Source organism: Mustelus asterias, chromosome 14, assembly GCF_964213995.1.
Source record: "Mustelus asterias chromosome 14, sMusAst1.hap1.1, whole genome shotgun sequence".
NCBI lineage: Eukaryota > Metazoa > Chordata > Chondrichthyes > Carcharhiniformes > Triakidae > Mustelus > Mustelus asterias.
Window position 1 is genome coordinate 78,309,375 of NC_135814.1, and position 27,021 is coordinate 78,336,395.

The following is a 27,021-nucleotide window of genomic DNA, read 5'->3' on the forward strand; positions in this document are numbered from 1 at the left end:
GGTTCCGACCGCCACCCCGGAACTTGTTTCCGACCGCCACCCCGGACCTTGGTTCCGACCGCCACCCTGGACCTTGTTTGCGACCGCCACCCCGGACCTTGGTTCCGACGGCCACCCCGGACCTTGGTTCCGACCGCCACCCCGGACCTTGGTTCCGACCGCCAGCCCGGACCTTAGTTCCGACCGCCACGCCGGACCTTGGTTCCGACCGCCACGCCGGACCTTGGTTCCGACCGCCACCCCGGACCTTGGTTCCGACCGCCACGCAGGACCTTGTTTCCGACCGCCAAGCCGGACATTGGTTCCAACCGCCACGCTGGACCATGGTCCGACTGCCACCCGGACCATGGTTCCGACCGCCACCTCGGACCTTGGTTCCGACCGCCACCCCGGACCTTGGTTCCGACCACCACCCCGAACCTTGGTTCCGACCGCCACCCTGGACCTTGGTTCCAACCGCCACCCCGGACCTTGGTTCCAACTGCCACCCCGGACCTTGGTTCCAACCGCCACCCTGGACCTTGGTTCCGACCGCCACCCCGGACCTTGGTTCCGACCGCCACCCCGGACCTTGGTTCCGACCGCCACCCCGGACCTTGGTTCCGAACGCCACCCCGGACCTTGGTTCCGACCGCCACCCCGGACCTTGGTTCCGACCGCCACACCGGACCTTGGATCCGAACGCCACCCCGGACCTTGGTTCCGACCGCCACCCCGGACCTTGGTTCCGACCGCCACACCGGACCTTGGTTCCGACTGCCACCCCGGACCTTGGTTCCGACCGCCACCCCGGACCTTGGTGCTGACCGCCACCCCGGACCTTGTTTCCGACCGCCACCCGGACCTTCGTTCCGACCACCACCCCGGAGCATGCTTCCGACCGCCACCGCGGACCTTGGTTGCGACCGCCAACCAGGACCGTGGTTCCGAACTCCATCCCGGACATTGTTTCTGAATGCCACCTCGGAGATGGGTTCCGACCGCCACTCCAGACCTTGGTTCCGACTGCCACCACAGACAATAGTTCCAACCGCCACACCGGGCCTTGGCTCCGTCCGCCACTCCGGACCTTAGTTCCGACCGCCACCCCGTACATTGGTTCCGACCGCCACCCCGGACCTTAGTTCCGACCGCCACCCCGGATCTTGGTTCCGACCGCCACCCCGGACCTTGGTTCCGACCGCCACCCCGGAACTTGGTTCCAACCGTCACCCCGGAACTTGGTTCCGACCGCCACTCCAGACCTTGGTTCCGACTGCCACCACAGACAATAGTTCTAACCGCCACACCGGGCCTTGGCTCCGTCCGCCACCCCGGAACTTGGTTCCAACCGCCACCCCGGACCTTGGTTCCGGCCGCAACCCCGGACCTGGGTTCCGACTGCCACCCCGGACCTTGGTTCCGACCACCACCCCGAACCTTGGTTCTGACCGCCACCCCGGTCCTTGGTTCTGACCGCCACACCGGGCCTTATTTCCGAATGCCACCCCGGTCAATGCTTCCGACCGCCACCCCGGTCAATGGTTCCGACCGCCACCCCGGCCCTTGGCTCTGTCCGCCACCCCGGACCTTGGTTCCGACCGCCACCCCGGACCTTGGTTCCAACGGCCACCCCGGACCTTGGTTCCGACCGCCACCCCGGACCTTGGTTCCGAATGCAACCCCGGACGTCGGTACCGACCGCCAACCCGGACCTTGGTTCCGACCGCCACACAGGACCTTGGTTCCGACCGCCACCCCGGACCTTGGTTCCGACCGCCACCCCGGACCTTGGTTCCGACCGCCACCCCGGACCTTGGTTCCGACCGCCTCCCCGGACCTTGGTTCCGACCGCCACCACGGACCTTGGTTCCGACCGCCACCCCGGACCTTGGTTCCGACCGCCACCCCGGACCTTGGTTCCGACCGCCACCCCGGACGTTGGTTCCGACCGCCACCCTGGACCTTGGTTCCAACGGCCACCCCGGACCTTGGTTCCGACCGCTATCCCGGACATTGGTTCCGACCGCCACCCCGGACCTTCGTTCCGACCGCCACCCCGGACCATGGTTCCGACCGCCACCGCGGACCTTGGTTGCGACCGCCAACCAGGACCTTTGTTCCGAACGCCACCCCGGGCCTTGGTTCTGAATGCCACCTCGGAGATGGGTTCCGACCGCCACTCCAGACCTTGGTTCCGACCGCCACCACAGACAACAGTTCCAACCGTCACCCTGGACCTTGGTTCCGACCGCCACCCCGGACCTTAGTTCTGACCGCCACCCCGTACATTGGTTCCGACTGCCACCGGGGACCTTAGTTCCGACCGCCACACTGGATCTTGGTTCCGACCGCCACCCCGGAACTTGGTTCCAACCGCCACCCCGGACCTTGGTTCCGGTCGCATCCCCGGACCTGGGTTCCGAACGCCACCCCGGACCTTGGTTCCGACCACCACCCCGAACCTTGGTTCCGACCGCCACCCCGGACCTTGGTTCTGACCGCCACACCGGGCCTTATTTCCGAATGCCACCCCGGTCAATGGTTCCGACCGCCACCCCGGTCAATGGGTCCGACCGGCACCCCAGCCCTTGGCTCCGACCGCCACCCCGGCCCTTGGCTCTGTCCGAAACCCCAGAACTTGGTTCCGACCGCCACCCCGGAACTTGGATCCAACCGCCACCCCGGACCTTGGTTCCGGCCGCAACCCCGGACCTGGGTTCCGACCGCCACCCCGGACCTTGGTTCCGACCACCACCCCGAACCTTGGTTCTGACCGCCACTCAGAACTTTGTTTCCGACCGCCACCCCGGACAATGGTTCCGACCGCCGCTCCGTCCGCCTCCCCGACCACACCGGACCTTGCTTCCAAATGCCACCCCGGACCTTGTTTTCGCATGCCACACCGGACCTTGTTTCTGACTGCCACCCCGGATCTTGGTTCCGTCCGCCAAGCCGCACCTTGGTTCCGACCGCCACGCCGGACCTTGGTTCCGACCGCCACGCCGGACCTTGGTTCCGACCACCACCCCGGACCATGGTTCCGACCACCAGCCCGGACCTTGGTTCCGACCGCCACGCCGGACCTTGGTTCCGACCGCCACGCCGGACCTTGGTTCCGACCACCACCCCGGACCATGGTTCCGACCACCAGCCCGGACCTTGGTTCCGACCGCCACGCCGGACCTTGGTTCCGACCACCACCCCGAACCTTGGTTCTGACCGCCACTCAGAACTTTGTTTCCGACCGCCACCCCGGACAATGGTTCCGACCGCCGCTCCGTCCGCCTCCCCGACCACACCGGACCTTGCTTCCGAATGCCACCCCGGACCTTGTTTTCGCATGCCACCCCGGACCTTGTTTCTGACTGCCACCCCGGATCATGGTTCCGTCCGCCAAGCCGCACCTTGGTTCCGACCGCCACGCCGGACCTTGGTTCCGACCGCCACGCCGGACCTTGGTTCCGACCACCACCCCGGACCATGGTTCCGACCGCCACCCCGGAACTTGGTTCCGACCGCCACCCCGGACCTTAGTTCCAACCGCCACCCCGGACCTTTGTTCTGACCGCCACCCCGTACATTGGTTCCGACTGCCACCGGGGACCTTCGTTCCGACCGCCACACGGGATCTTGGTTCTGACCGCCACCCCGGACCTTGGTTCCGACCGCCACCCCGGAACGTGGTTCCAACCGCCACCCCGGACCTTGGTTCCGGTCGCAACCCCGGACCTGGGTTCCGACCGCCACCCCGGACCTTGGTTCCGACCACCACCCCGAACCTTGGTTCCGACCGCCACCCCGGACCTTGGTTCTGACCGCCACACCGGGCCTTATTTCCGAATGCCACCCCGGTCAATGGTTCCGACCGCCACCCCGGTCATTGGGTCCGACCGGCACCCCGGCCCTTGGCTCCGACCGCCACGCCGGCCCTTGGTTCCGGCCGCAACCGCCGGACCTGGGTTCCGACCGCCACCCCGGATCTTTGTTCCGACCACCACCCCGAACCTTGGTTCTGACCGCCACTCAGAACTTTGTTTCCGACCGCCACGCCGGACAATGGTTCCGACCGCCGCTCCGTCCGCCTCCCCGACCACACCGGACCTTGCTTCCGAATGCCACCCCGGACCTTGTTTTCGCATGCCACCCCGGACCTTGTTTCTGACTGCCACCCCGGATCTTGGTTCCGTCCGCCAAGCCGCACCTTGGTTCCGACCGCCACGCCGGACCTTGGTTCCGACCGCCACGCCGGACCTTGGTTCCGACCACCACCCCGGACCATGGTTCCGACCGCCATCCCGGAACTTGGTTCCGACCGCCACCCCGGACGTTAGTTCCGACCGCCACCCCGGACCTTAGTTCTGACCGCCACCCCGTACATTGGTTCCGACTGCCACCGGGGACCTTAGTTCCGACCGCCACACCGGATCTTGGTTCCGACCGCCACCCCGGACCTTGGTTCCGACCGCCACCCCGGAACTTGGTTCCAACCGCCACCCCGGACCTTGGTTCCGACCGCCACGCCGGACCTTGGTTCCGACCGCCACGCCGGACCTTGGTTCCGACCACCACCCCGGACCATGGTTCCGACCGCCAGCCCGGACCTTGGTTCCGACCGCCACGCCGGACCTTGGTTCCGACCGCCACGCCGGACCTTGGTTCCGACCGCCACCCCGGACCTTGGTTCCGACCGCCACGCAGGACCTTGTTTCCGACCGCCAAGCCGGACATTGGTTCCAACTGCCACGCTGGACCATGGTTCCGACTGCCACCCCGGACCATGGTTCCGACCGCCACCTCGGACCTTGGTTCCGACCGCCACCCCGGACCTTAGTTCCGACCACCACCACGAACCTTGGTTCCGACCGCCACCCTGGACCTTGGTTCCAACCGCCACCCCGGACCTTGGTTCCAACCGCCACCCCGGACGTTGGTTCCAACCGCCACCCTGGACCTTGGTTCCGACCGCCACCCCGGACCTTGGTTCCGACCGCCACCCCGGACCTTGGTTCCGACCGCCACCCCGGACCTTGGTTCCGAACGCCACCCCGGACCTTGGTTCCGACCGCCACCCCGGACCTTGGTTCCGACCGCCACACCGGACCTTAGTTCCGACCGCCACCCCGGACCTTGGTTCCGACTGCCACCCCGGACCTTGGTGCTGACCGCCACCCCGGACCTTGTTTCCGACCGCCACCCGGACCTTCGTTCCGACCGCCACCCCGGAGCATGCTTCCGACCGCCACCGCGGACCTTGGTTGCGACCGCCAACCAGGACCGTGGTTCCGAACTCCATCCCGGACATTGTTTCTGAATGCCACCTCGGAGATGGGTTCCGACCGCCACTCCAGACCTTGGTTCCGACTGCCACCACAGACAATAGTTCCAACCGCCACACCGGGCCTTGGCTCCGTCCGCCACCCCGGACCTTAGTTCCGACCGCCACCCCGTACATTGGTTCCGACCGCCACCCCGGACCTTTGTTCCGACCGCCACCCCGGATCTTGGTTCCGACCGCCACCCCGGACCTTGGTTCCGACCGCCACCCCGGAACTTGGTTCCAACCGCCACCCCGGACCTTGGTTCCGGCCGCAACCCCGGACCTGGGTTCCGACTGCCACCCCGGACCTTGGTTCCGACCACCACCCCGAACCTTGGTTCCGGCCGCCACCCCGGTCCTTGGTTCTGACCGCCACACCGGGCCTTATTTCCGAATGCCGCCCCGGTCAATGCTTCCGACCGCCACCCCGGTCAATGGTTCCGACCGCCACCCCGGCCCTTGGCTCTGTCCGCCACCCCGGACCTTGGTTCCGACCGCCACCCCAACCTTGGTACCGATCGCCACCCCGGACCTTGGTTCCGACCGCCACCCCGGAACTTGGTTCCGAATGCAACCCCGGACGTCGGTACCGACCGCCAACCCGGACCTTGGTTCCGACCGTCACCCCGGACCTTGGTACCGACCGCCACCCCGGATCTTGGTTCTGACCGCCACCCCGGACCTTGTTTCGAATGCAACCCCGGACCTTGGTTCCGACCACCACCCTGGACCTTTGTTCCGACCGCCAGCCCGGACCTTACTTCCGAATGCCACCCTGAGCCTTGGTTCCGACAGCCACTCCGGACCTTGGTTCCTACCGACACCCCGGCCCCTGGTTCCGACCGCCACCCATAACTTTGGTTCCGACCGCCACCCCGGATCTTGGCCCCGACCGCCACCCCAGACGTTGGTTCTGACAGCCACCCCGGACCTTTGATCCGACCGCCACCCCGGACATTGGTTCCGACCGCCACTCCGGACCGTCGTTCCGACCGTCACATCGGACCTTGGTTCCGACCGCCACACAGGACCTTAGTTCCGACCACCACATGGTACCTTGGTTCCAACCGACACCCCGGACGTTGGTTCGGACCGCCACGCGGACCTTGATTCCGACCGCCACCCCCGACCTGGGTTCCGACCGCCACCCCGGACCTTGGTTCCGACCGCCACCCCGAACCTTTGTTCCGACTGCCACCCTGGACCTTGGTTCCGACCGCCACCCCGGGCCTTGTTTCCGAATGCCACCCTGGACAATGGTTCCGAACGCCACCCCGGCCCTTGGCTCTGTCCGCCACCCCAGAACTTGGTTCCGACCGCCACCCCGGAACTTGGTTCCGACCGCCACCCCGGACCTTGGTTCCGACCGCCACCACGGACCTTGGTTCCGACCGCCACCCCGGACCTTGGTTCTGACCGCCACCCCGGACGTTGGTTCTGACCGCCACTCCGGACCTTGTTTCCGACTGCCACCCCGGACCTTGGTTCCGACCTCCACCCCGTACATTGGTTCCGACCGCCACCCCGGACCTTAGTTCCGACCACCTCCCCAGACCTTGGTTCTGACCGCCACTCAGAACTTTGTTTCCGACCGCCACCCCGGACAATGGTTCCGACCACCGGTCCGTCCGCCACCCCGACCACACCGGACCTTGGTTCCGAATGCCACCTCGGACCTTGTTTTCGCATGCCACCCCGGACCTTGTTTCTGACTGCCACCCCGGATCTTGGTTCCGACCGCCAAGCCGCACCTTGCTTCCGACCGCCACGCCTGACCTTGCTTCCGAATGCCACCCCGGACCTTGGTTCCAACCGCCACGCTGGACCTTGGTTCCGACCGCCACCCCGGACCATGGTTCCGACCGCCACCCCGGACCATGGTTCCGACCGCCACCCCGGACCTTGGTACCGACCGCCACCCCGGACCTTGGTTCCGACCGCCACCCCGGACCTTGGTTCCGAATGCAACCCCGGACATGAGTTCCGACCGCCACCCCGGCCCTTGGTTCCGACCGCCACCACGGACAATGGTTCCGACCACCGCTCCGTCTGCCACCCCGGACCTTGGTTCCGACCGCAGCCCCAGACCCTGGTTCTGACCGCCACCCAGGACCTCGGTACCGACCGCCACCCCGGACCTTGGTTCCGACCGTCACCCCGGTCCTTGGTACCGACCGCCACCCCGGACCTTGGTTCTGACCGCCACCCCGGACCGTGTTTCGAATGCAACCCCGGACATGGGTTCCGACCGACTCTCCGGACCTTGGTTCCGACCGCCACCCTGGACCTTTGTTCCGACCGCCACCCCGGACCTTGCTTCCGAATGCCACCCTGAGCCTTGGTTCCGACAGCCACTCCGGACCTTGGTTCCAACTGACACCCCGGCCCCTGGTTCCGACCGCCACCCCTAACTTTGGTTCCGACCGCCACCCCGGATCTTGGCCCTGACCGCCACCCCAGACGTTGGTTCTGACAGCCACCCCGGACCTTAGATTCAACCGCCACCCCGGACATTGGTTCCGACCGCCACTCCGGACCTTCGTTCCAACCGTCACATCGGACCTTGGTTCCGACCGCCACACAGGACCTTTGTTCCGACCACCACATGGTACCTTGGTTCCAACCGACACCACGGACGTTGGTTCGGACAGCCACCCGGACCTTGAATCCGACCGCCACCCCCCCCCCCTGCGTTCCGACCGCCACTCCGGACCTTGGTTCTGACCGCCACCCCGGACCTTGGTTCCGATCGCCACCCCGGACCTTGGTTCCGACCGCCACCCCGGACCTTGGCGCCGACTGGACCCCGAACCTTGTTCCGACCGCCACCCCGGACCTTCGTTCCGAGTGCCACCGCGGACCTTAGTTCGGACCGCCACCTCGGACCTTGTTTCCGACCGCCAAGCCGGACCTTGGTCCCAACCGCCACGCTGGACCTTGGTTGCGACCGCCACCTCGTACCATGGTTCCGACCGTCACCCCGGACCTTGGTTCCGACCGCCACCCCGGACCTTGGTTCCGACCGCCACCCCGGACCTTGGTTCTGACCGCAACCCCGGACCTTGTTTCCGAATGCGACCCCGGACATGGATTCTGACAGCCTCTCCGGACCTTGGTTCCGACCGCCACCCCGGACCTTAGTCCGACCGCCACCCCGGACCTTGGCTCCGACCGCCAACACGGACCTTGGTTCCGACCGCCACCCCGGACCTTGGTACCGACCGCCACCCCGGACCTTGGTTCGGACCGCCACCCCGGACCTTTTTACCGACCGCCACCCCGGACCTTGGTTCCGACCGCCACCCCGGACCTTGGTTCCGAATGCAACCCCGGACATGAGTTCCGACCGCCACCCCGGCCCTTGGTTCCGACCGCCACCACGGACAATGGTTCCGACCACCGCTCCGTCTGCCACCCCGGACCTTGGTTCCGACCGCAGCCCCAGACCCTGGTTCCGACCGCCACCCAGGACCTCGGTACCGACCGCCACCCCGGACCTTGGTTCCGACCGTCACCCCGGACCTTGGTACCGAAGGCCACCCCGGACCTTGGTTCTGACCGCCACCCCGGACCTTGTTTCGAATGCAACCCCGGACATGGGTTCCGACCGCCTCTCCGGACCTTGGTTCCGACCGCCACCCTGGACCTTCGTTCCGACCGCCACCCCGGACCTTGCTTCCGAATGCCACCCTGAGCCTTGGTTCCGACAGCCACTCCGGACCTTGGTTCCAACCGACACCCCGGCCCCTGGTTCCGACCGCCACCCCTAACTTTGGTTCCGACCGCCACCCCGGCCCTTGGCTCCGACCGCCACCCCAGACCTTGGTTCTGACCGACACTCAGAACTTTGTTTCCGACCGCCACCCCGGACAATGGTTCCGACCGCCGCTCCGTCCGCCACCCCGACCACACCGGACCTTGCTTCCGAATGCCAACCCGGACCTTGTTTTCGCATGCCACCCCGGACCTTCTTTCTGACTGCCACCCCGGATCTTGGTTCCGTCCGCCAAGCCGCACCTTGGTTCCGACCGCCACGCCGGACCTTGGTTCCGACCGCCACCCCGGACCTTGGTTCCGACCGCCACGCAGGACCTTGTTTCCGACCGCCAAGCCGGACCTTGGTTCCGACCGCCACCCCGGACCTTGGTTCCGACCGCCACCCCGGACCTTGGTTCCGACCGCCACCCCGGACCTTGGTTCCGACCGCCACCCCGGACCTTGGTTCCGACCGCCACCCCGGACCTTGGTTCCGACCGCCACCCCAGACCTTGGTTCCGACCGCCACCCCGGACCTTGGTTCCGACCGCCACCCCGGACCTTGGTTCCGACCGCCACCCCGGACCTTGGTTCCGACCGCCACCCCGGACCTTGGTTCCGACCGCCACACCGGACCTTGGTTCCGACCGCCACCGCAGACCTTGGTTCTGACCACCACCCCGGACCTTGTTTCTGACCGCCACCACGGACAATGGTTCCGACCACCGCTCCTTCTGCCACCCCAGACCTTGGTTCCGACCGCAGCCCCAGACCCTGGTTCCGACCCCCACCCAGGACCTCGGTACCGACCGCCACCCCGGACCTTGGTTCTGACCGCCACCCCGGACCTTGGTGTCCGACCGCCACCCCGGACCTTGGTTCTGACCACCACCCTGGACCCTGGTTCCGACCGCCACCCCGGACCTTTGTTCCGACTGCCACCCCGAATCTTTGTTCCGACTGCCACCTTGGACCTTGTTTCCGACCGCCACCCCGGGCCTTGGTTCCGAATGCCACCCTGGACAATGGTTCCGACCGCCACCCCGGTCAATGGTTCCGACCGCCACCCCGGCCCTTGGTTCCGGCCGCAACCCCGGACCTGGGTTCCGACCGCCACCCCGGTCCTTGGTTCTGACCGCCACACCGGGCCTTATTTCCGAATGCCACCCCGGTCCTTGGTTCTGACCGCCACACCGGGCCTTATTTCCGAATGCCACCCTGGTCCTTGGTTCTGACCACCACACCGGGCCTTATTTCCGAATGCCACCCCGGACCTGGGTTCCGACCGCCACCCCGGACCTTGGTTCCGACCGCCACCCCGGACCTTGGTTCCGACCGCCACCCCGGACCTTGGTTCCGACCGCCACCCCAGACCTTGGTTCCGACCGCCACCCCGGACCTTGGTTCCGACCGCCACCCCGGACCTTGGTTCCGACCGCCACCCCGGACCTTGGTTCCGACCGCCACCCCGGACCTTGGTTCCGACCGCCACACCGGACCTTGGTTCCGACCGCCACCGCAGACCTTGGTTCTGACCACCACCCCGGACCTTGTTTCTGACCGCCACCACGGACAATGGTTCCGACCACCGCTCCTTCTGCCACCCCAGACCTTGGTTCCGACCGCAGCCCCAGACCCTGGTTCCGACCCCCACCCAGGACCTCGGTACCGACCGCCACCCCGGACCTTGGTTCTGACCGCCACCCCGGACCTTGGTACCGACCGCCACCCCGGACCTTGGTTCTGACCACCACCCTGGACCCTGGTTCCGACCGCCACCCCGGACCTTTGTTCCGACTGCCACCCCGAATCTTTGTTCCGACTGCCACCCTGGACCTTGTTTCCGACCGCCACCCCGGGCCTTGGTTCCGAATGCCACCCTGGACAATGGTTCCGACCGCCACCCCGGTCAATGGTTCCGACCGCCACCCCGGCCCTTGGTTCCGGCCGCAACCCCGGACCTGGGTTCCGACCGCCACCCCGGTCCTTGGTTCTGACCGCCACACCGGGCCTTATTTCCGAATGCCACCCCGGTCCTTGGTTCTGACCGCCACACCGGGCCTTATTTCCGAATGCCACCCTGGTCCTTGGTTCTGACCACCACACCGGGCCTTATTTCCGAATGCCACCCCGGACCTGGGTTCCGACCGCCACCCCGGACCTTGGTCCCGACCACCACCCCGAACCTTGGTTCCGACCGCCACCCCGGTCCTTGGTTCTGACCGCCACACCGGGCCTTATTTCCGAATGCCACCCCGGTCAATGGTTCCGACCGCCACCCCGGTCAATGGTTCCGACCTCCTCCCCGGCCCTTGGCTCTGTCCGCCACCCCAGAACTTGGTTCCGACGGCCACCCCAGACCTTGGTTCCGACCGCCACTCAGAACCTTGTTTCCGACCGCCACGCCGGACCTTGGTTCCAACCGCCACGCCGGACCTTGGTTCTGACCGCCACGCCGGACCTTGGTTCCGACCGCCACCCCGGACCTTGGTTCCGACCCCCACCCCGGACCTTGGCTCCGACGGCCACCCCGGACCTTGGTTCCGACCGCCACCCCGGACCTTGGTTCCGACCGCCACCCCGGACCTTGGTTCCGACCGCCACCCCGGACCTTGGCTCCGACCGCCACCCCGGGCCTTGGTTCCGACCGCCACCCCGGGCCTTGGTTCCGACCGCCACCCCGGGCCTTGGTTCTGACCGCCACCCCGGACCTTGGTTCCGACCGCCACCCCGGACCTTGGTTCTGACCGCCACCCCGGACATTGGTTCCGACCGCCACCCCGGACCTTGGTTCCGACCGCCACCCCGGACCTTGGTTCTGACCGCCACCCCGGACCTTGGTTCCGACCGCCACCCTGGACCTTGGTTCTGACCGCCACCCCGGACCTTGGTTCCGACCGCCACCCCGGACCTTGGTTCTGACCGCCACCCCGGACCTTGGTTCCGACCGACACCCCGGACCTTGGTTCTGACCGCCACCCCGGACCTTGGTTCTGACCGCCACCCCGGACCTTGGTTCCGACCGCCACCCCGGACCTTGGTTCTGACCGCCACCCCGGGCCTTGGTTCTGACCGCCACCCCGGACCTTGGTTCTGACCGCCACCCCGGGCCTTGGTTCTGACCGCCACATGACACATTCTCCAGCTGCTCCTTTGCACCTTATTTGTATCTGTCCTGACTGTCGGCCCAGTTTGTATTTGAAGATGTCCAGAAGCTCAGTGTAGGTTATTCCGGGTTGCATCCTCGTTACCAGTGTATTCATAGTGAACCTTTAGTATCACCGACTCCAAAAGTGAGCAGTCCTGGTTTGGTGAAGAATAATGGCACATTGTGGGGCGGCACGGTAGCACAGTGGTTAGCACTGCTGCTTCACAGCTCCAGGGACCTGCGTTCGATTCCCGGCTTGAGTCACTGTCTGTGTGGTGTTTGCACATTCTTCTCGTGTCTGCGTGGGTTTCCTCCGGGTGCTCCGGTTACCTCCCACTGTCCAAAGATGTGCGGGTTCGGTTGATTGGCCATGCTAAAAATTGCCCTTAGTGTCCTGAGATGTGTAGGTTAGAGGGATTAGTGGGTAAATATGTAGGGATATGGGGGTAGGGACTGGGTGGGATTGTGGTCGGTGCAGACTCGATGGGCCGAATAGCCTCTTTCTGTACTGTAGGTTTTCTATGATTTTATGATTGTCAAAATTAGGAAATACTGTCTACTGCCCATTTTACACCATTTTATATTCTCCTTCCCAAACCCTACTGGGTTTTGTGTATTGTGAAGAATGGGAAGGTGAGAAATTTTGCAGCTCACATTAGCAACAAAGTATTGGTCGATGTAGCCATAAAACTCTGCTCTCAATTAATTCAGTGTCAGAAATTACCCACTTAATTACATACATACCAAAATATCAATTAAGAGGAGTAGCCAGAATCAAGCCGCCTTTCCCATTTCAATAGGATCATGGCTGATCTGACTGTGACTATTTGACTGAACTGGACTGACACAAAGATTGGCCGGGTGACTAACAGTGAGATTGAGTGCCTGAGGCTCTAAGAAGATACAGACGAGATGGTCAAATGGGCAGATAGATGGCAGAGGGTGGTGATGGTCTGGAATGTGCTGGGAGGGTGGTAGAGGCGGATTGCCTCTCATCCTTTAAAAAGTTCCTGGATGAGTACTTGGCACATCATAACATTCAGGACTATGGGTACGTGCTGGTAAATGGGATTAGGTGGGAGGTTAGGTGTTTTTTCTGTTATGTGCAGACTCGGTGGGCCAAAGGGCCTCTTCTGCACTGTCTGACTCTATGATTCTCCGGACTTCCCCATGGAAGCTCAACTGTGATTCATTGAAATCTGTCAGTGGGGCGGCACGGTGGCACAGTGGTTAGCGCTGCTGCTTCATAGCAGCAGGGACCCTGGTTCAATTCCGGCCTCGGGTGAGTGACTTGGAGCTTGCACATTCTTCCCGTGTCTGAGTGGGTTTTCTCCGGGTGCTCCAGTTTCCTCCCACAGTCCAAAGATGTGCAGGTTAGGTTGATTGGCCATGATAAATTGCCCCTTAGTGTCAGGACGATAAGGAGGGTAAATTATGTGAGGCTATGGGGATGGGACCTGGGACCTGGGTGGGATTGTTGCCGGTGCAGGCTTGATTCCTTTGAATTGTAGATTCCATGAATGGTGGGAAAGTCTCCAGTTACAGGTGGTATCTAGAAATCCTGGAAAAGAGGAGTTATGCCAATTGATTGGACAGTGCCAAACTTTACATTCCTGATCAGAAAATGGGAAATGATGAAAGGAGCAGCCAAGGTGCTTTTACTGAGTCTAGACTAAGAGGTCAATGGCCAATACAAGTTATAAATTAAGCTTGAACTTTCAGGGTGGGTTTGACTGGGCAGATCAAACTTTATCATTCTGGAATATTGAGATTTTTCATTGTGTGTTCAATCAGAGATTGGTTCCAAAAGTGATAATGGCTGGAGCAGGTATTTGTTGTGATTGACATTGATGATAATCCATTAAAGAAGTGTACATTCGGTGTGCAACATTGGTGTGAAACGAGGTCCACAAAATCAGCAGGAAGGGTTGATGCAGTCTTTCAATAACCCTGTTCAGATTCTGGGATAAGCAGGTGACACAAGAAAACAGTTACTTCACCTACTTTCACCACCAGTTGATTCGCTTATTCCCTTTCCAATTTTGTTACACATTTTGTGCCCAAAGGGCTATAAAGGTACCACCAGGGGTGAATAACTGCTTCAAATGCCCCAGGAAGCATTGAGAGATGGCCCAAATGCAGTGGGCACTGAGGGAAGGTTGGTCAAACTCAGGAGGGAACATGAAGGGCAGAATGGGCAGAGCACAGGCAGACTCTGGACTGGACAGACATTACTTTGATTTCTGCTCCCCTTGTTCTTTCCCTCCATGTGCTACAAGCATTCCAGCTGGAGTGGGATAGGATCAGAAGAGGAGCCCGGGCTGTGCTCTGGTAGTGGTTTTGCCACACAATGAATCCAGTGCTCCCCACCACACTGAACCAGTGAAGAATCAGAGACTCCCATGAGCTGACTGAGAGATCAACTGGCCTGAGCCCAGTCTCAACCTCGAGGTCACAACATTCAGCATCCTCACCTTTTTGGTATATAAGCAAATTCCTGTAAATACCCAGAATCCCCCTGAAGAAAAAATGTTGTTTATTTAAAAGTTTTACCCTCCCAGCTCCTGCTGCTGATGTGCGAGTCTTTGCATGATCTTCTTCCTCAGTTCCTATGGGTCTGCTGGCTGGAGCTTCGGGAATGGTCAGTAACATTTCCAGCTGTTTGCTTTTGCTGCAACAAATATTCAAGTCTAAGAAGTTCTGGACATAGAGTCATACAGTGCAGAAAAGGCCCTTTGGCCTATCAAGCCTGCACCGATGATATCTACCACTGAAGTCACGCTGAGCCCATTTTCCAGCACTTGTTCCATACGTTTGAATGTTATGATATTTCAAGAGCTCATGCAAATAATTTTTAAAGGTTGTAAGGTTTCTGGCCTCAACTACCTTCTCATTTGTGTGCCCTGAAGATCACGTTCAGAGAAGATACATATCCAAGGGCAGACCTGGCCAGTTCACTCAAGCAGATAGTATTTGTTATATAGAGTCATAGAGGTTTACAGCATGGAAACAGGCCCTTCAGCCCAACTTGTCCATGCCACCTTTTCTTTTTTAAAACCCCGAAGCTAATCCCAATTGCCCACATTTGGTCCATATCCCTCTATACCCATCTTACCTATGTAACTATCTAAATGCATTTTAAAAGACAAAATTGTACCCGCCTCTACTACTACCTCTGGCAGCTTGTTCCAGACACTCACCACCCTCTGTGAAATAATTGATCCTCTGGACACTTTTGTACCTCTCTCCTCTCACCTTAAACTTATGCTCTGTAGTTTTAGACTCCCCTACCTTTGGGACAAGATTTTAACTATCACGCTGATCTGTGCCCCTCATTATTTTATAGACCTCTGTAAGATCAACCCTCAGCCTCCCACGCTCCAGAGAAAAAAGTCCTAGTCTACCCAGCCTCTCCTTATAACTCAATCAGTTAAACGTAAAGTTAAAATTAAGGTTGAGCTTAAATGAATTGAATTGAGTGAGTTAAAGTTTTGCAACTAATGTATATTTATGTTGAGTATTGGTACCTAAAATGTGACACAAGGAGAGTTTTGTTCAAGTGAAATCCCAGTTGGCTCTTTGGGTGGGATTTTACAGTCTTGTTTGAGCGAGACCGGAAATTTCGCCAGGGGTCAATGAACATTTCCGTTCTCCGCACCTCACCCATTCTGAATCCATGGCGGACGAGGCAGTAGAGTTCCGGCGTCTATCTTTTGTTAGTCACAAAAAAGGAAAATATCCGAGGGGGGGGGCGGCTGGGAGGTTTTAAGTACTCCAGTTGGATAATGTGTGTTTGTGGGCATTTCTATGTATGAGAGGGGTGACTGTATTGCGCGTGTGAGAGATAGAGGGGGTGATTCTCCCACCCCGCCACACTAATTTTCTGGCACAGTGCGATGGGAGAATCTTGCGTCCGGGCACGCACAGCATGCATTCCCGCCGCGTGCACATGGCCAAGCGCCGGATTCCCGGTACCGTCTGACTCGCACTGGAAACCAGACTGAATTCTCCAGGCAAGCTAGCATCTCCCACCCTGTCAGGAGTATTTCACTCCAGTGAGGTTCAGACTGGCTTCCCACTTTCGGGCAATCAGGGGCCTCCCGGGGGTGGGGCGGTGGGGGGTGGTGCCCCCTGGGCATGGGGACCCTGGCATTGCCCAAGGGACAAAGTGCCCATGCCCAGGGGGTATGGGGCATTGCCCTTCGGGTATGGGGCAGGGCAAGGCTGTGTGGCCTATTGGGGGGCGGGGCCTGCTGGGGGCAGGACATAGGGAGCAATCAGTGGGGGTGGGGCTCCTGTGGCACTCGTTTGGGACAGCAGGAAGGCCAGCTATTGGGACGGGTTGGGGGAGGGGTGGTCAGCTGGGGGGGATGGGGTGGGGTGTCTTCCAGGGGGCTGGGGGGCTGCGATTGAACCACAGAGGGGTTGGGGGGCAGCACTGTGGGGGTCCTGGGCTGGCCACCGATCAAGCAGGCCAACAAACAGAAGGCTGACAGTTCGGGACCACTGCGCATGTGCAGAGGCCTGCTGGTTTCAGCCTCTCCAGTGTGAATCAACTCCACCTGTGAAATGCAATCTTATTCACACTGGTGGCCTCTGCATTGCACAGAGTGTGGGAGATTCTAGTGTGGACTCCCACTGAAACAAAACAGCGTGAATTGCTCCTGTTGTCCCACAATTTTGACACTTAGAACTTTTTTGGCAGAATTGCACCGAGAGAGAGAGGTGAGAGGGTGTGTAAGAGAGACAGTGACAGGTGAGAGTGTGTGTGCAAGAGGGTGAGTATGTGTATACGTAAATGAGAGAGTGAGGCGAAAGTGGGTGTGAGGGAGAAAGAGAGGTGAGAGTGTGTGTCTGAGAGAGAGAGGTATGAGTGTGTGAGTGAGAGATGGGTGGGACTGAAGGTTTGTGTATGAGAGAGAGTATGGGTGAGAGTGTGAGTGGTAGAGAGGTCAGATTGTGTATGTGAAAGATAGTGCAAGATAGAGTCATAGAGGTTTACAGCGTGGAGACAGGCCCTTCAGCCCAACTTGGCCATGCTGCCCAGTTTGTACCATTCAGCTGGTCCCAATTGCCCACGTTTGGTCCATATTCCTCTCTACCAATCTTACCCATGTAACTGTCTAAAGGCTTTTTAAAAGACAAAATTATACCTGTCTTAACTACTGCCTCTGGGAACTTGTTCCAGACACTTACCTTTGGGAAAAGATGTTGACCATCTACTTCATCTATGGCCCTCCCTAAGATCACCCCAAAGCCTCGTACGTTTCAGGGAAAAAAGTCCCAGTCTATCCAGCCTCTCCTTATAACTCAATCCGTCAAGTCCCAGTAGCATCCTAGTAAATCTTTTCTGCACTCTTTCTAGTTTAATAATATCCTTTCTATAGCAGGGTGACCAAAATTGCACACAGTATTCCAAGTGTGGCCTTACCAATGTATTGTACAACTTCAACAAGACATCCTAACTCCTGTATTCAATGTTCTGACCAATGAAACCAAGCATGCTGATGCACCATCAATCAAGCAAAGACGAGTTTGTATGCAAGAACAAATAGGCTTTCATTAGCAAAAGACTTGGAGCACACCCATGCCAATGAACTGCTCCAGACTGAGGCAGCGGGGTGGGGAGCAGTCGCCTTTATACCTGGACCGGGGTCGGGGGGGAGGAGTCCCCGGCAGGGACATGTCCAGGCATGTCACACACACAGGCAATAAGCTAACAGTGGTTTACCACACACGCCGAATGCCACCTTCACCACCCTGTCCACCTGTGACTCCACTTTCAAGGAGCGATGAGAGAGTGAGAGAGGTGAAAGTGGGTGTGAGGGAGAAAGAGAGGTGAGAGTGTGTGTCTGAGAGAGAGAGAGGGAAGAGTGTACGTGAGTGTGTGAATGAGAGAGATGGGTGGGACTGAGAGTTTGTGTTTGAGAGAGAGTATGGGTGAGTGAGAATGCTAGAGAGGTGAAAAAAGTACCCCCAGATCTTTTTGTTCCATAACTCTCCCCGACACCCTACCATTAACTCAGTAAGTCATGCCCTGGTTCGACCTACCAAAATGCATCACCTTGCATTTATCTAAATTAAACTCGAGCAGCCATTCGGCAGCCCACTGGCCCAATTGATCAAGATCCCATTGCAATCCGAGATAACCTTCATTGTCCACAATGCTACCAATCTTGGTGTCATCTGCAAACTTGCTAACCATACCTCCTATATTCTCATCCAAATCATTAATATAAATGATAAATAACAGTGGACCCTGCACTGATCCCTGAGGCACACCACTGGTCACAGGCCTCCAGTTTGGGAAACAACCCTCGATAACCATCTTCTGTCCTCAAACCAATTTTGTATCCAATTGGCTACTTCACCCTGGATCGCATGAGATTTAACCTTGTGCACCTTGCAGTACCCTGTCAAAGGCCTTGCTAAAGTCCATGTAGACAACATCAACTGCACTGCCCTCATCTACTTTCTTGGTTACCCCTTCAAAAAACTCAATCAAATTTGAGAGACATGTTTTTCGACTCACAAAGCCATGCTGACTGTCCCCAATCAGTCCTTGACTCCCTAAATGCCTGGAGATCCTGTGTCTCAGAATACCTTCTAACAACTTACCCACTGCAGACATTAGGCTCATGGCCTATAGTTCCCAGGCTTTTCCCTGCAGCCCTTCTTAAACAAAGTCACAACATTTGCCACCCTCCAATCTTCAGGCACCTGACCTGTGGCTGTCGATGATTCAATTATCTCTGCTGGAGGGCCCACAATTTCCTCCCCAGCCTCCCACAACTATCTGGGACACACTTCAGGTCCCTGGGATTTATCTATCTTGATGTGCTTTACGACTTTCAGGAACTCCTTCTCTGTAATATGCAAGTCTTTAAGACATCACTACTTGTTTCCCCAAGTTCCCTGACATCCATGATTTTCTCTATAGTAAATACTGATGAAAAATATTCATTTAGGATCTCGCCCATCTTTTCTGGATCCACACATAGATGACTTTGTTGATCCTTCAGAGGCCCTATTCTCTCCTGAGTTACTGTTTGCCCTTTATGTATTGGTTGAAGCACTTTGGATTCTCCTTTGCCTTATCTGCCAAAGCAGTCTCATGTTCCCTTTTTGCCCTCCCGATTTCTCTCTTAACTCTAGTCCTACAGCCTCTGTACTCTTCAAGGGATCCAGTTGATCTCAGCTGCCTATGCATGTCATATGCCTCCTTCTTCTTGACCAGGGCCTCAATATCCCAAGTCATCCAGGGTTCCCTACTTCTGCCAGCCTTGCCCTACACTCTAAGAGGAATGTGCTTCTCCTGAACCCTGGTTAACACAGTTTTGAAAGCCTCCCACTTACCAACCCTCCCTTTGCCTGCCAACAGACTCCCCCAGTCAACTTTTGAAAGTTCCTGTATGATGCCATCAAAATTGGCCTTGCCCCAATTTAGAATTTTAACTTTTGGCCCAGACCTATCGTTCTCCACAGCTATCTTAAAACTAATTGAATTATGGTCACTGGCTCCAAAGTGATCGCTCACACTTCTGTCACCTGCCCTTCCTTATTTCCCAAGAGGAGGTCAAGATTTGCCCCCTCTCTAGTCGGGCCATCCACATACTTGATGAGAGATTCCTCCCAAATACACTCAACAAATTTCTCTCCATCCAAGCCCCGAATACTATGACTATCCCAGTCAATGTTGGGGAAGTTCAAGTCCCCTACTATTAACACCTTATTTTTCTTGGAGCTATCTGTAATCTCCTGACATATTTGCTCCTCAATTTCCCGCTGACTGTTTGGGGGCCTACAGTACAATCCTTTCCAAGTGATTTCCTCTTTCTTATTTCTCAGTTCTCTCCATATAGACTCAGTGGGCGAACGCTCAAAAATATTCCTTCTCAGCACTGCCGTGTTCTCCCTAATCAAAAATGCAACTTGGCCTCCTCTTCTACCTCCTATTCTATTTCTCCAACAGCATCTGTACCCTGGAACATTGAGCTGCCAGTTCTGTCCCTCCCTTAGCCATGTTTCAGTGATAGCTAGAATATCCCAGTCCCATGGACCCATCCATGCCCTGAGTACATCTGCCTTGCCTGTCAGGCTCCTTGCATTGAAATAAATGCAGTTTAATCTTGACTTCCCTTGCTCTCTGTCCTGCTCTTACCTGACCTGTCGAGTATGAGATGTCTCTGTGTGCAAGAGTGAGAGAGCTCTGTGCGAGAGTGAGAGAGCTCTGTGCGAGAGTGAGAGAGCTCTGTGTGAGAGCGAGAGAGCTCTGTGCGAGAGTGAGCGAGCTCTGTGCGAGAGTGAGCGAGCTCTGTGCACACGCCGGGAGGTCCGGGATGGCGGTGGGGCCCGGGGGCGGAGCTCGGGGCGGCGGTCTGGCCCGGGGGCCGGGGCGGCGGACGGACCCGGGTTGGCGGTCGGACCCGATGTCTGGGGTGGCGGTCGGACCCGAGGTCCGGGGTGGCGGTCGGACCCGAGGTCCGGGGTGGCGGTCGGACCCGAGGTCCGGGGTGGCGGTCGGACCCGAGGTCCGGGGTGGCGGTCGGACCCGAGGTCCGGGGTGGCGGTCGGACCCGAGGTCCGGGGTGGCGGTCGGACCCGAGGTCCGGGGTGGCGGTCGGACCCGAGGTCCGGGGTGGCGGTCGGACCCGAGGTCCGGGGTGGCGGTCGGACCCGAGGTCCGGGGTGGCGGTCGGACCCGAGGTCCGGGGTGGCGGACGGAGCCGGGTCGGCGGTCGGACGTGAGGTCCGGCTTGGCGGTCGGACCTGCGTGGCGGTCGGACCCGAGGTCCGGCGTGGCGGTCGGACGCGAGGTCCAGGCTGCCGGTCTGTCCCAGGGTCCGGGGTGGTGCTCGGACCCGAGGCCCAGGGTGGCGGTCGGACCCGAGGCCCAGGGTGGCGGTCGGAACCTAGGTTCAGGGTGGCGGTTGGACCCAAGATCCAGGGTGGTGGTCGGACCCGAGGTCCGGGGTGGCGGTCGGACACGTGGTCCGGGGAGGCGGTCGGAACCGAGGTCCGGGGTGGCGGTCAGTCCAAAGGTCTGGGGCTGGCTGTGTTGTTGAGTGGCCTGCGAGGGGTAGGATGGGCAGTATGTGTTGCTGGGCTCGGGGCAAACAGCATTTCCCGACCTCTTTTGGTTGCTGCTGGTGCTGAGGAGGAGCTGGAGGATGAATTGTGGGCAGAGGAGGCCCAGGCCTTACCACTGGCAGAAGCAGAGCGAGACGGGTGCCGGTGGCAAGACCTGGCTGCAATTCGCCGAGAGTGGGGTGCAGAAGGAGAGAGTGGTGACCCCGGCAGTTCCGCACACAAGTGTCGTTTGAACAAATGTCGGACACTGTGTGCTGCCGCTGACAGCTCCAAAAGGAAGGAGTGCAACACCTGTGCCATTTCTTGCAGGACCTGGCACCTCTGGACACTCTCGGTGGCTGCTAAATTGACAGACTGACATTTCCTGTGAGTCCAAGGAGTTCAGAGCGGTTGCCAATAGCTGGGACTCGTGAAATGAATCAAGGGCACACCATATTTTTATTGGATTACTGATACAACTATGCAGGTCTCCTGATAGTCATGAATTTCTCATCGAACAGGAGACTTCACAGCTGTTACATTCAACAGACAGGAATCATCACTTTTACCGGTCAGGTGCCTGAAAGTGACATCTAAACATTGAGTTGCTAGTCTTTAACCACACCATGAGGAGGTTCAGCCAAGGTGCCTCCATCCAGAAGGGGGGGGATGGTGAGGGAATTTCCCCCTTCCTGAGATTGCCCCCTTCGCACTAGCTCAGGCCCCCTACCCTTAGGTGACTTGCACAGCCCCCCTTGACACCCAAAAATACATATAAATGCCCTTGGAATCCATGGGGCCTGGTCCCCCTTTTCAGGACTTGCACCAAATCATGGCAGGAAGGCATTGAATCGTGCTTCCAGCCCAATAACAACACTGAAAAGCAATAAATCGGGTGGGAACCTGACCAGGGTTGGCACACCGGACAGGGTGCCAATTGGTTTGGCGTGTGGGAAAAATCCCAAATTTTGCCAAATGCTCGATTCAACAGGTCATTGTGATTCCCCCTAGGAGAATCGCCCCCACCATGTTCTTTCAGGAAATTCCTAGACTATGCATAATATATAAAGATTTTGCAAGGCAGTATGTGTATGTTGTATCAATGTTTTAATTTAATTTTAAGAAATATACACAAAAAGGTTGATTGTGTCACTTACTCATTACGACTGATGCCATTTTGTATAACCCACACTATGGTTCCTGCCCATCAGAAAATCACAAGATTTTTGTTGTTATTGCCTATATGCAAGATGGTGACAGGAGGTGACACCACAAAATTGTATATAACAAATGATTTAATTTTGTTGAATCAAAAGTAACCACTCAGCACATTAACAATTAATGTATATTTTTCAAATGATGTAATTATAGTACCTTAATAATAATAAACCTTACTCAATCCTTACTACTGGCTGCTTACAACTGACTGAATGCAATAGAAATTATACAGCTGACTTCAGAAAATTTTTATTTTGTATTTTTTCCTTTTTTCTTTACTTTATTTCCCTTTGTTCTCTTCTCTCTTCCCTCTTTGTTTCCTTGTTCCTTTGAAGCTTTCATTCTCTTTTTGCCAAGTGGTGTTTTGGCATACCAATCCTGAGTAAGAAAAGAAACATTTATGCATGATATTTGTTATGAAGGGGAGGGTAATCTTCTCTGTGAACTAACATTCAACTACTCAAAGTAGCTCCTTTTCATAATCTTTTAACGAGTAGGTGAGAAATGGTACAATCTGCCTACGGCAATTTTTAATGGTTAAATCAAAAAATAACTAGCTGAGACTCTACCTTTAAAAGAAATAACTGTTATCTAATTAACAGTAAACAGATTAACTAAACTATTAACAAACTGAATAAAATACTATTCTAATGGAATGTTGTTTAGATAATTACAACTCCCACTTACTAACAAATAAAACAAATCAATCTCCCAAATGCAATCAGGTTTGATGTCTTCAGAAATCTTCTTTGCTTCCATACTTCTGTTGGTCTGTGATAAAATGAGGCTCTCTCTCAAGACATAAAATGTTGCTGTTACACTGGCAGAAAGTTGCTGTCTGTGTGTCTGTCTCTTTCTTGAGACATGGTAGCACAGTGGTTAGCACTGCTGCTTCACAGCTCCAGGGTCCCAGGTTCGATTCCCGGCTCGGGTCACTGTCTGTGTGGAGTTTGCACATTCTCCTCGTGTCTGCGTGGGTTTCCTCCGGGTGCTCCGGTTTCCTCCCACAGTCCAAAGATGTGCGGGTTAGGTTGATTGGCCAGGTTAAAAATTGCCCCTTAGAGTCCTGAGATGCGTAGGTTAGTGGGATTAGTGGGTAAATATGTGGGGGTAGGGCCTGGGTGGGATTGTGGTCGGTGCAGACTCAATGGGCCGAATGGCCTCCTTCTGCACTGTAGGGTTTCTATGATTCTATGAACTGTGAGCAGGCTGCTGGCAGGTGGTCTCCTGTGGCTTCTGGCAGTTTTCTGCAGTTGGGAGCGGTTTTATACTCCCTATGATATACAAAAAAACTTCACAAAAGGATTGGTTTACAGGTTATCAAAGCACCAAGTTCAAATTTGATAGGCTGATGCGGTTCAAATGCTTGTTTTAAATTGATTGGTTAACAAAGAACAAACAAAGAACAAAGAACAGTACAGCACAGGAAACAGGCGCTTCGGCCCTCCAAGCCTGTGCCGCTCCTTGGTCCAACTAGACCAATCGTTTGTATCCCTCCATTCCCAGGCTGCTCATGTGACTATCCAGGTAAGTCTTAAACGATGTCAGCGTGCCTGCCTCCACCACCCTACTTGGCAGCGCATTCCAGGCCCCCACCACCCTCTGAGTAAAAAACGTCCCTCTGATATCTGAGTTATACTTCGCCCCTCTCACCTTGAGCCCGTGACCCCTCGTGATCGTCACCTCCGACCTGGGAAAAAGCTTCCCACTGTTCACCCTATCTATACCCTTCATAATCTTGTATACCTCTATTAGATCTCCCCTCATTCTCCGTCTTTCCAAGGAGAACAAGCCCAGTCTACCCAATCTCTCCTCATAGCTAAGACCCTCCATACCAGGCAACATCCTGGTAAACCTTCTCTGCACTCTCTCCAATGCCTCCACGTCCTTCTGGTAGTGCGGCGACCAGAACTGGACGCAGTACTCCAAATGTGGCCTAACCAGCGTTCTATACAGCTGCATCATCAGACTCCAGCTTTTATACTCTATACCCCGTCCTATAAAGGCAAGCATACCATATGCCTTCTTCACCACCTTCTCCACCTGTGTTGCCACCTTCAAGGATTTGTGGACTTGCACACCTAGGTCCCTCTGTGTTTCTATACTCCTGATGACTCTGCCATTTATTGTATAACTTCTCCCTACATTATTTCTTCCAAAATGCATCACTTCGCATTTATCCGGATTAAACTCCATCTGCCACCTCTCCGCCCAATTTTCCAGCCTATCTATATCCTGCTGTATTGCCCGACAATGCTCTTCGCTATCCGCAATTCCAGCCATCTTTGTATCATCCGCAAACTTGCTGATTACACCAGTTACACCTTCTTCCAAATCATTTATATATATCACAAATAGCAGAGGTCCCAGTACAGAGCCCAGCGGAACACCACTGGTCACAGACCTCCAGCCGGAAAAAGACCCTTCGACCACTACCCTCTGTCTCCTATGGCCAAGATGTGGAGATGCCGGCGTTGGACTGGGGTAAACACAGTGAGAAGTTTAACAACACCAGGTTAAAGTCCAACAGGTTTATTTGGTAGCAAAAGCCACACAAGCTTTCGAGGCTCTAAGCCCCTTCTTCAGGTGAGTGGGAATTCTTCCTTGAACAGAGTCTCAATGGTCTCTTCCTTTTTGGCGTGCGGACATTCTTCACAATGCTTATGAGCCTCCTTGCTCCTGCGAGTTTCAGCTTGGTCAGCCAATAGCTTCTTGTAAGCTTTGTCTGCCTTCAGTTTGTGAAGGTGCTGCATCCAGACATGCTTATTCTTGCAGACACTTTCAGATACAAGTTGTGATCCATGTGGCGATCGATCTCCTTGGACTCCCTGTATCTGCGAAGCAGACATCTCAGGATTCTCATTCTCCTCATTCATGCTAGTTTCTCCTGCATGTGGGCATTAGCTGTACTCTTTCGCTTACCGATGCTCCTGTGCTAGTCCTTCCTGCATCGAGCATGCAAAGTGTACAGTCACAGGCTTACAGATAATCGGACCATCTTTGACTAATTCTCTTATCTGTTGACAGGAATTAGCACTGGCAATCACATTCATTTCATTAGGATACAGCCATACCTTCTTCTTGCCACAGCGCAAAACGCTTAAGGTCAGCCTCTTCTGAAGCCTGAGCCTACTCATGGCTGCTTTTCAATGGAAAGGTACTTGCCAGTTACCGCAAAATACGTTCATCTTTGGGAGGTATGTGGCTTGGCCGACTTTCTCCATACAGACCTCCAACCTTGGGATTGGATAGGAAACCGATTTTGTCACTGCATTGTCCTTCCAATGATCCACACAGAATTGTTGAGTACAATCAGGTTTGGGGACAAACACAATCGGCGAACTCCACTCACTTTGACTCAGCTCTATGATGTCGTCCTGTAGCATTACTTCCACTTCCTTCTGAACCTGCACTGCTTTGAGAGGATTAAGCCAATAGGGGTGTTGTTTTATCAGAACAGCATCCCCTGTGTCAACCTCATGTACTGTGGCATTAGTCCTATTTATTCTTTTTTTACGAAGGTCCTCATATCCCTGTAAGTTTTTCAATTCAGTGCTCTGATCTTGGGACAGATAGCTCACTACCCTATTCCAGTTTTTAAGGACTTTCTCATTATTTAATTTAGTTTTAGGTACATCAAAATCCACATCATCTGGATTTGATTCCTCACTGAGTGGCAGTTACTAATACCTGTTTCTCTGGTTCCTTTTCCTTGTCATGGTACTGTTTTATCACTGCCTTTGGCTTTCCTACCATCTGACATGTATGACGAGTACGGCAAAATTCAACCACATCTTTATGTAATTCAGGCCAATAAAAATGCTTTTGTATCTTAGCCTGAGTCTTCCTCACTCCTAGATGACCTCCTGCAGGTAATTCATGTGCTACTCCCAATACCTCCTGTTTGTATTCTACCGGCAACACAATGTGGTGAATTTCTGCCCATTTCTCATCGGCACTGACCTGTCAAGGTCTCCATTTCCACCTTAAGGTTTTATCTTTTAGGTAACAGCATTCTGGAATACACTCTGATTCCTTTTCCGAGTAGGCTTTATGACTTAAATCTTTTATTGTCTCATCTTTCTGTTGTGTAACTACCTTAATCTTTCAGAACTAAACACCTCGACCTGCTCCTCTACTTCATTAACCACCTCATCAAACAGAGTGTCAGCTAACTGAACTTCAACTCCTTCATCTTTCTCTTTTGTCCTCCCTTCTTATTTTAAGTTATGGCTGTGGGATCATGTCACCACACAGTCTGGAAAAATTCCAAAGTATTTTTCTTTTAACTCCTCAGTTTCCTGGTTTTTTTCTGGCTTTTCCACTACAATGGGCATTACTTCCACCTGAGCTCCAGCAATATTATTTCCAAGGATAAAGTGTATTCCTGGAATAGCTAAGTTTTCCATCAGTCCCACTATCACTTCCCCAGTCTTGATGGGACTTTCCAGCCTTATTTTACACCGGGGAATACTACGTCTCTCACCATTTATTCTACAGATTACCATTCTCTAGGGTAATATTTCAGAAG

The 27,021-nt window shown here is 56.5% G+C and overlaps 1 protein-coding gene and 1 pseudogene across 1 annotated transcript in view; both read right to left on the minus strand.

The window, feature by feature from the left end:
• Positions 1-22,739: 22,739 nt before the first annotated feature.
• The window catches only part of LOC144503791 (dynein regulatory complex protein 11-like), a 531,388-nt gene continuing 527,106 nt past the window's right edge, over positions 22,740-27,021 (minus strand). Inside the window, exon 19 of the mRNA XM_078228677.1 lies at positions 22,740-22,868. Within this exon, the coding sequence (XP_078084803.1) occupies positions 22,740-22,868 (129 nt within the window). The remainder of the gene's footprint in view (positions 22,869-27,021) is intronic.
• Positions 25,073-25,634, minus strand: LOC144503961 (large ribosomal subunit protein eL19 pseudogene; annotated as a pseudogene).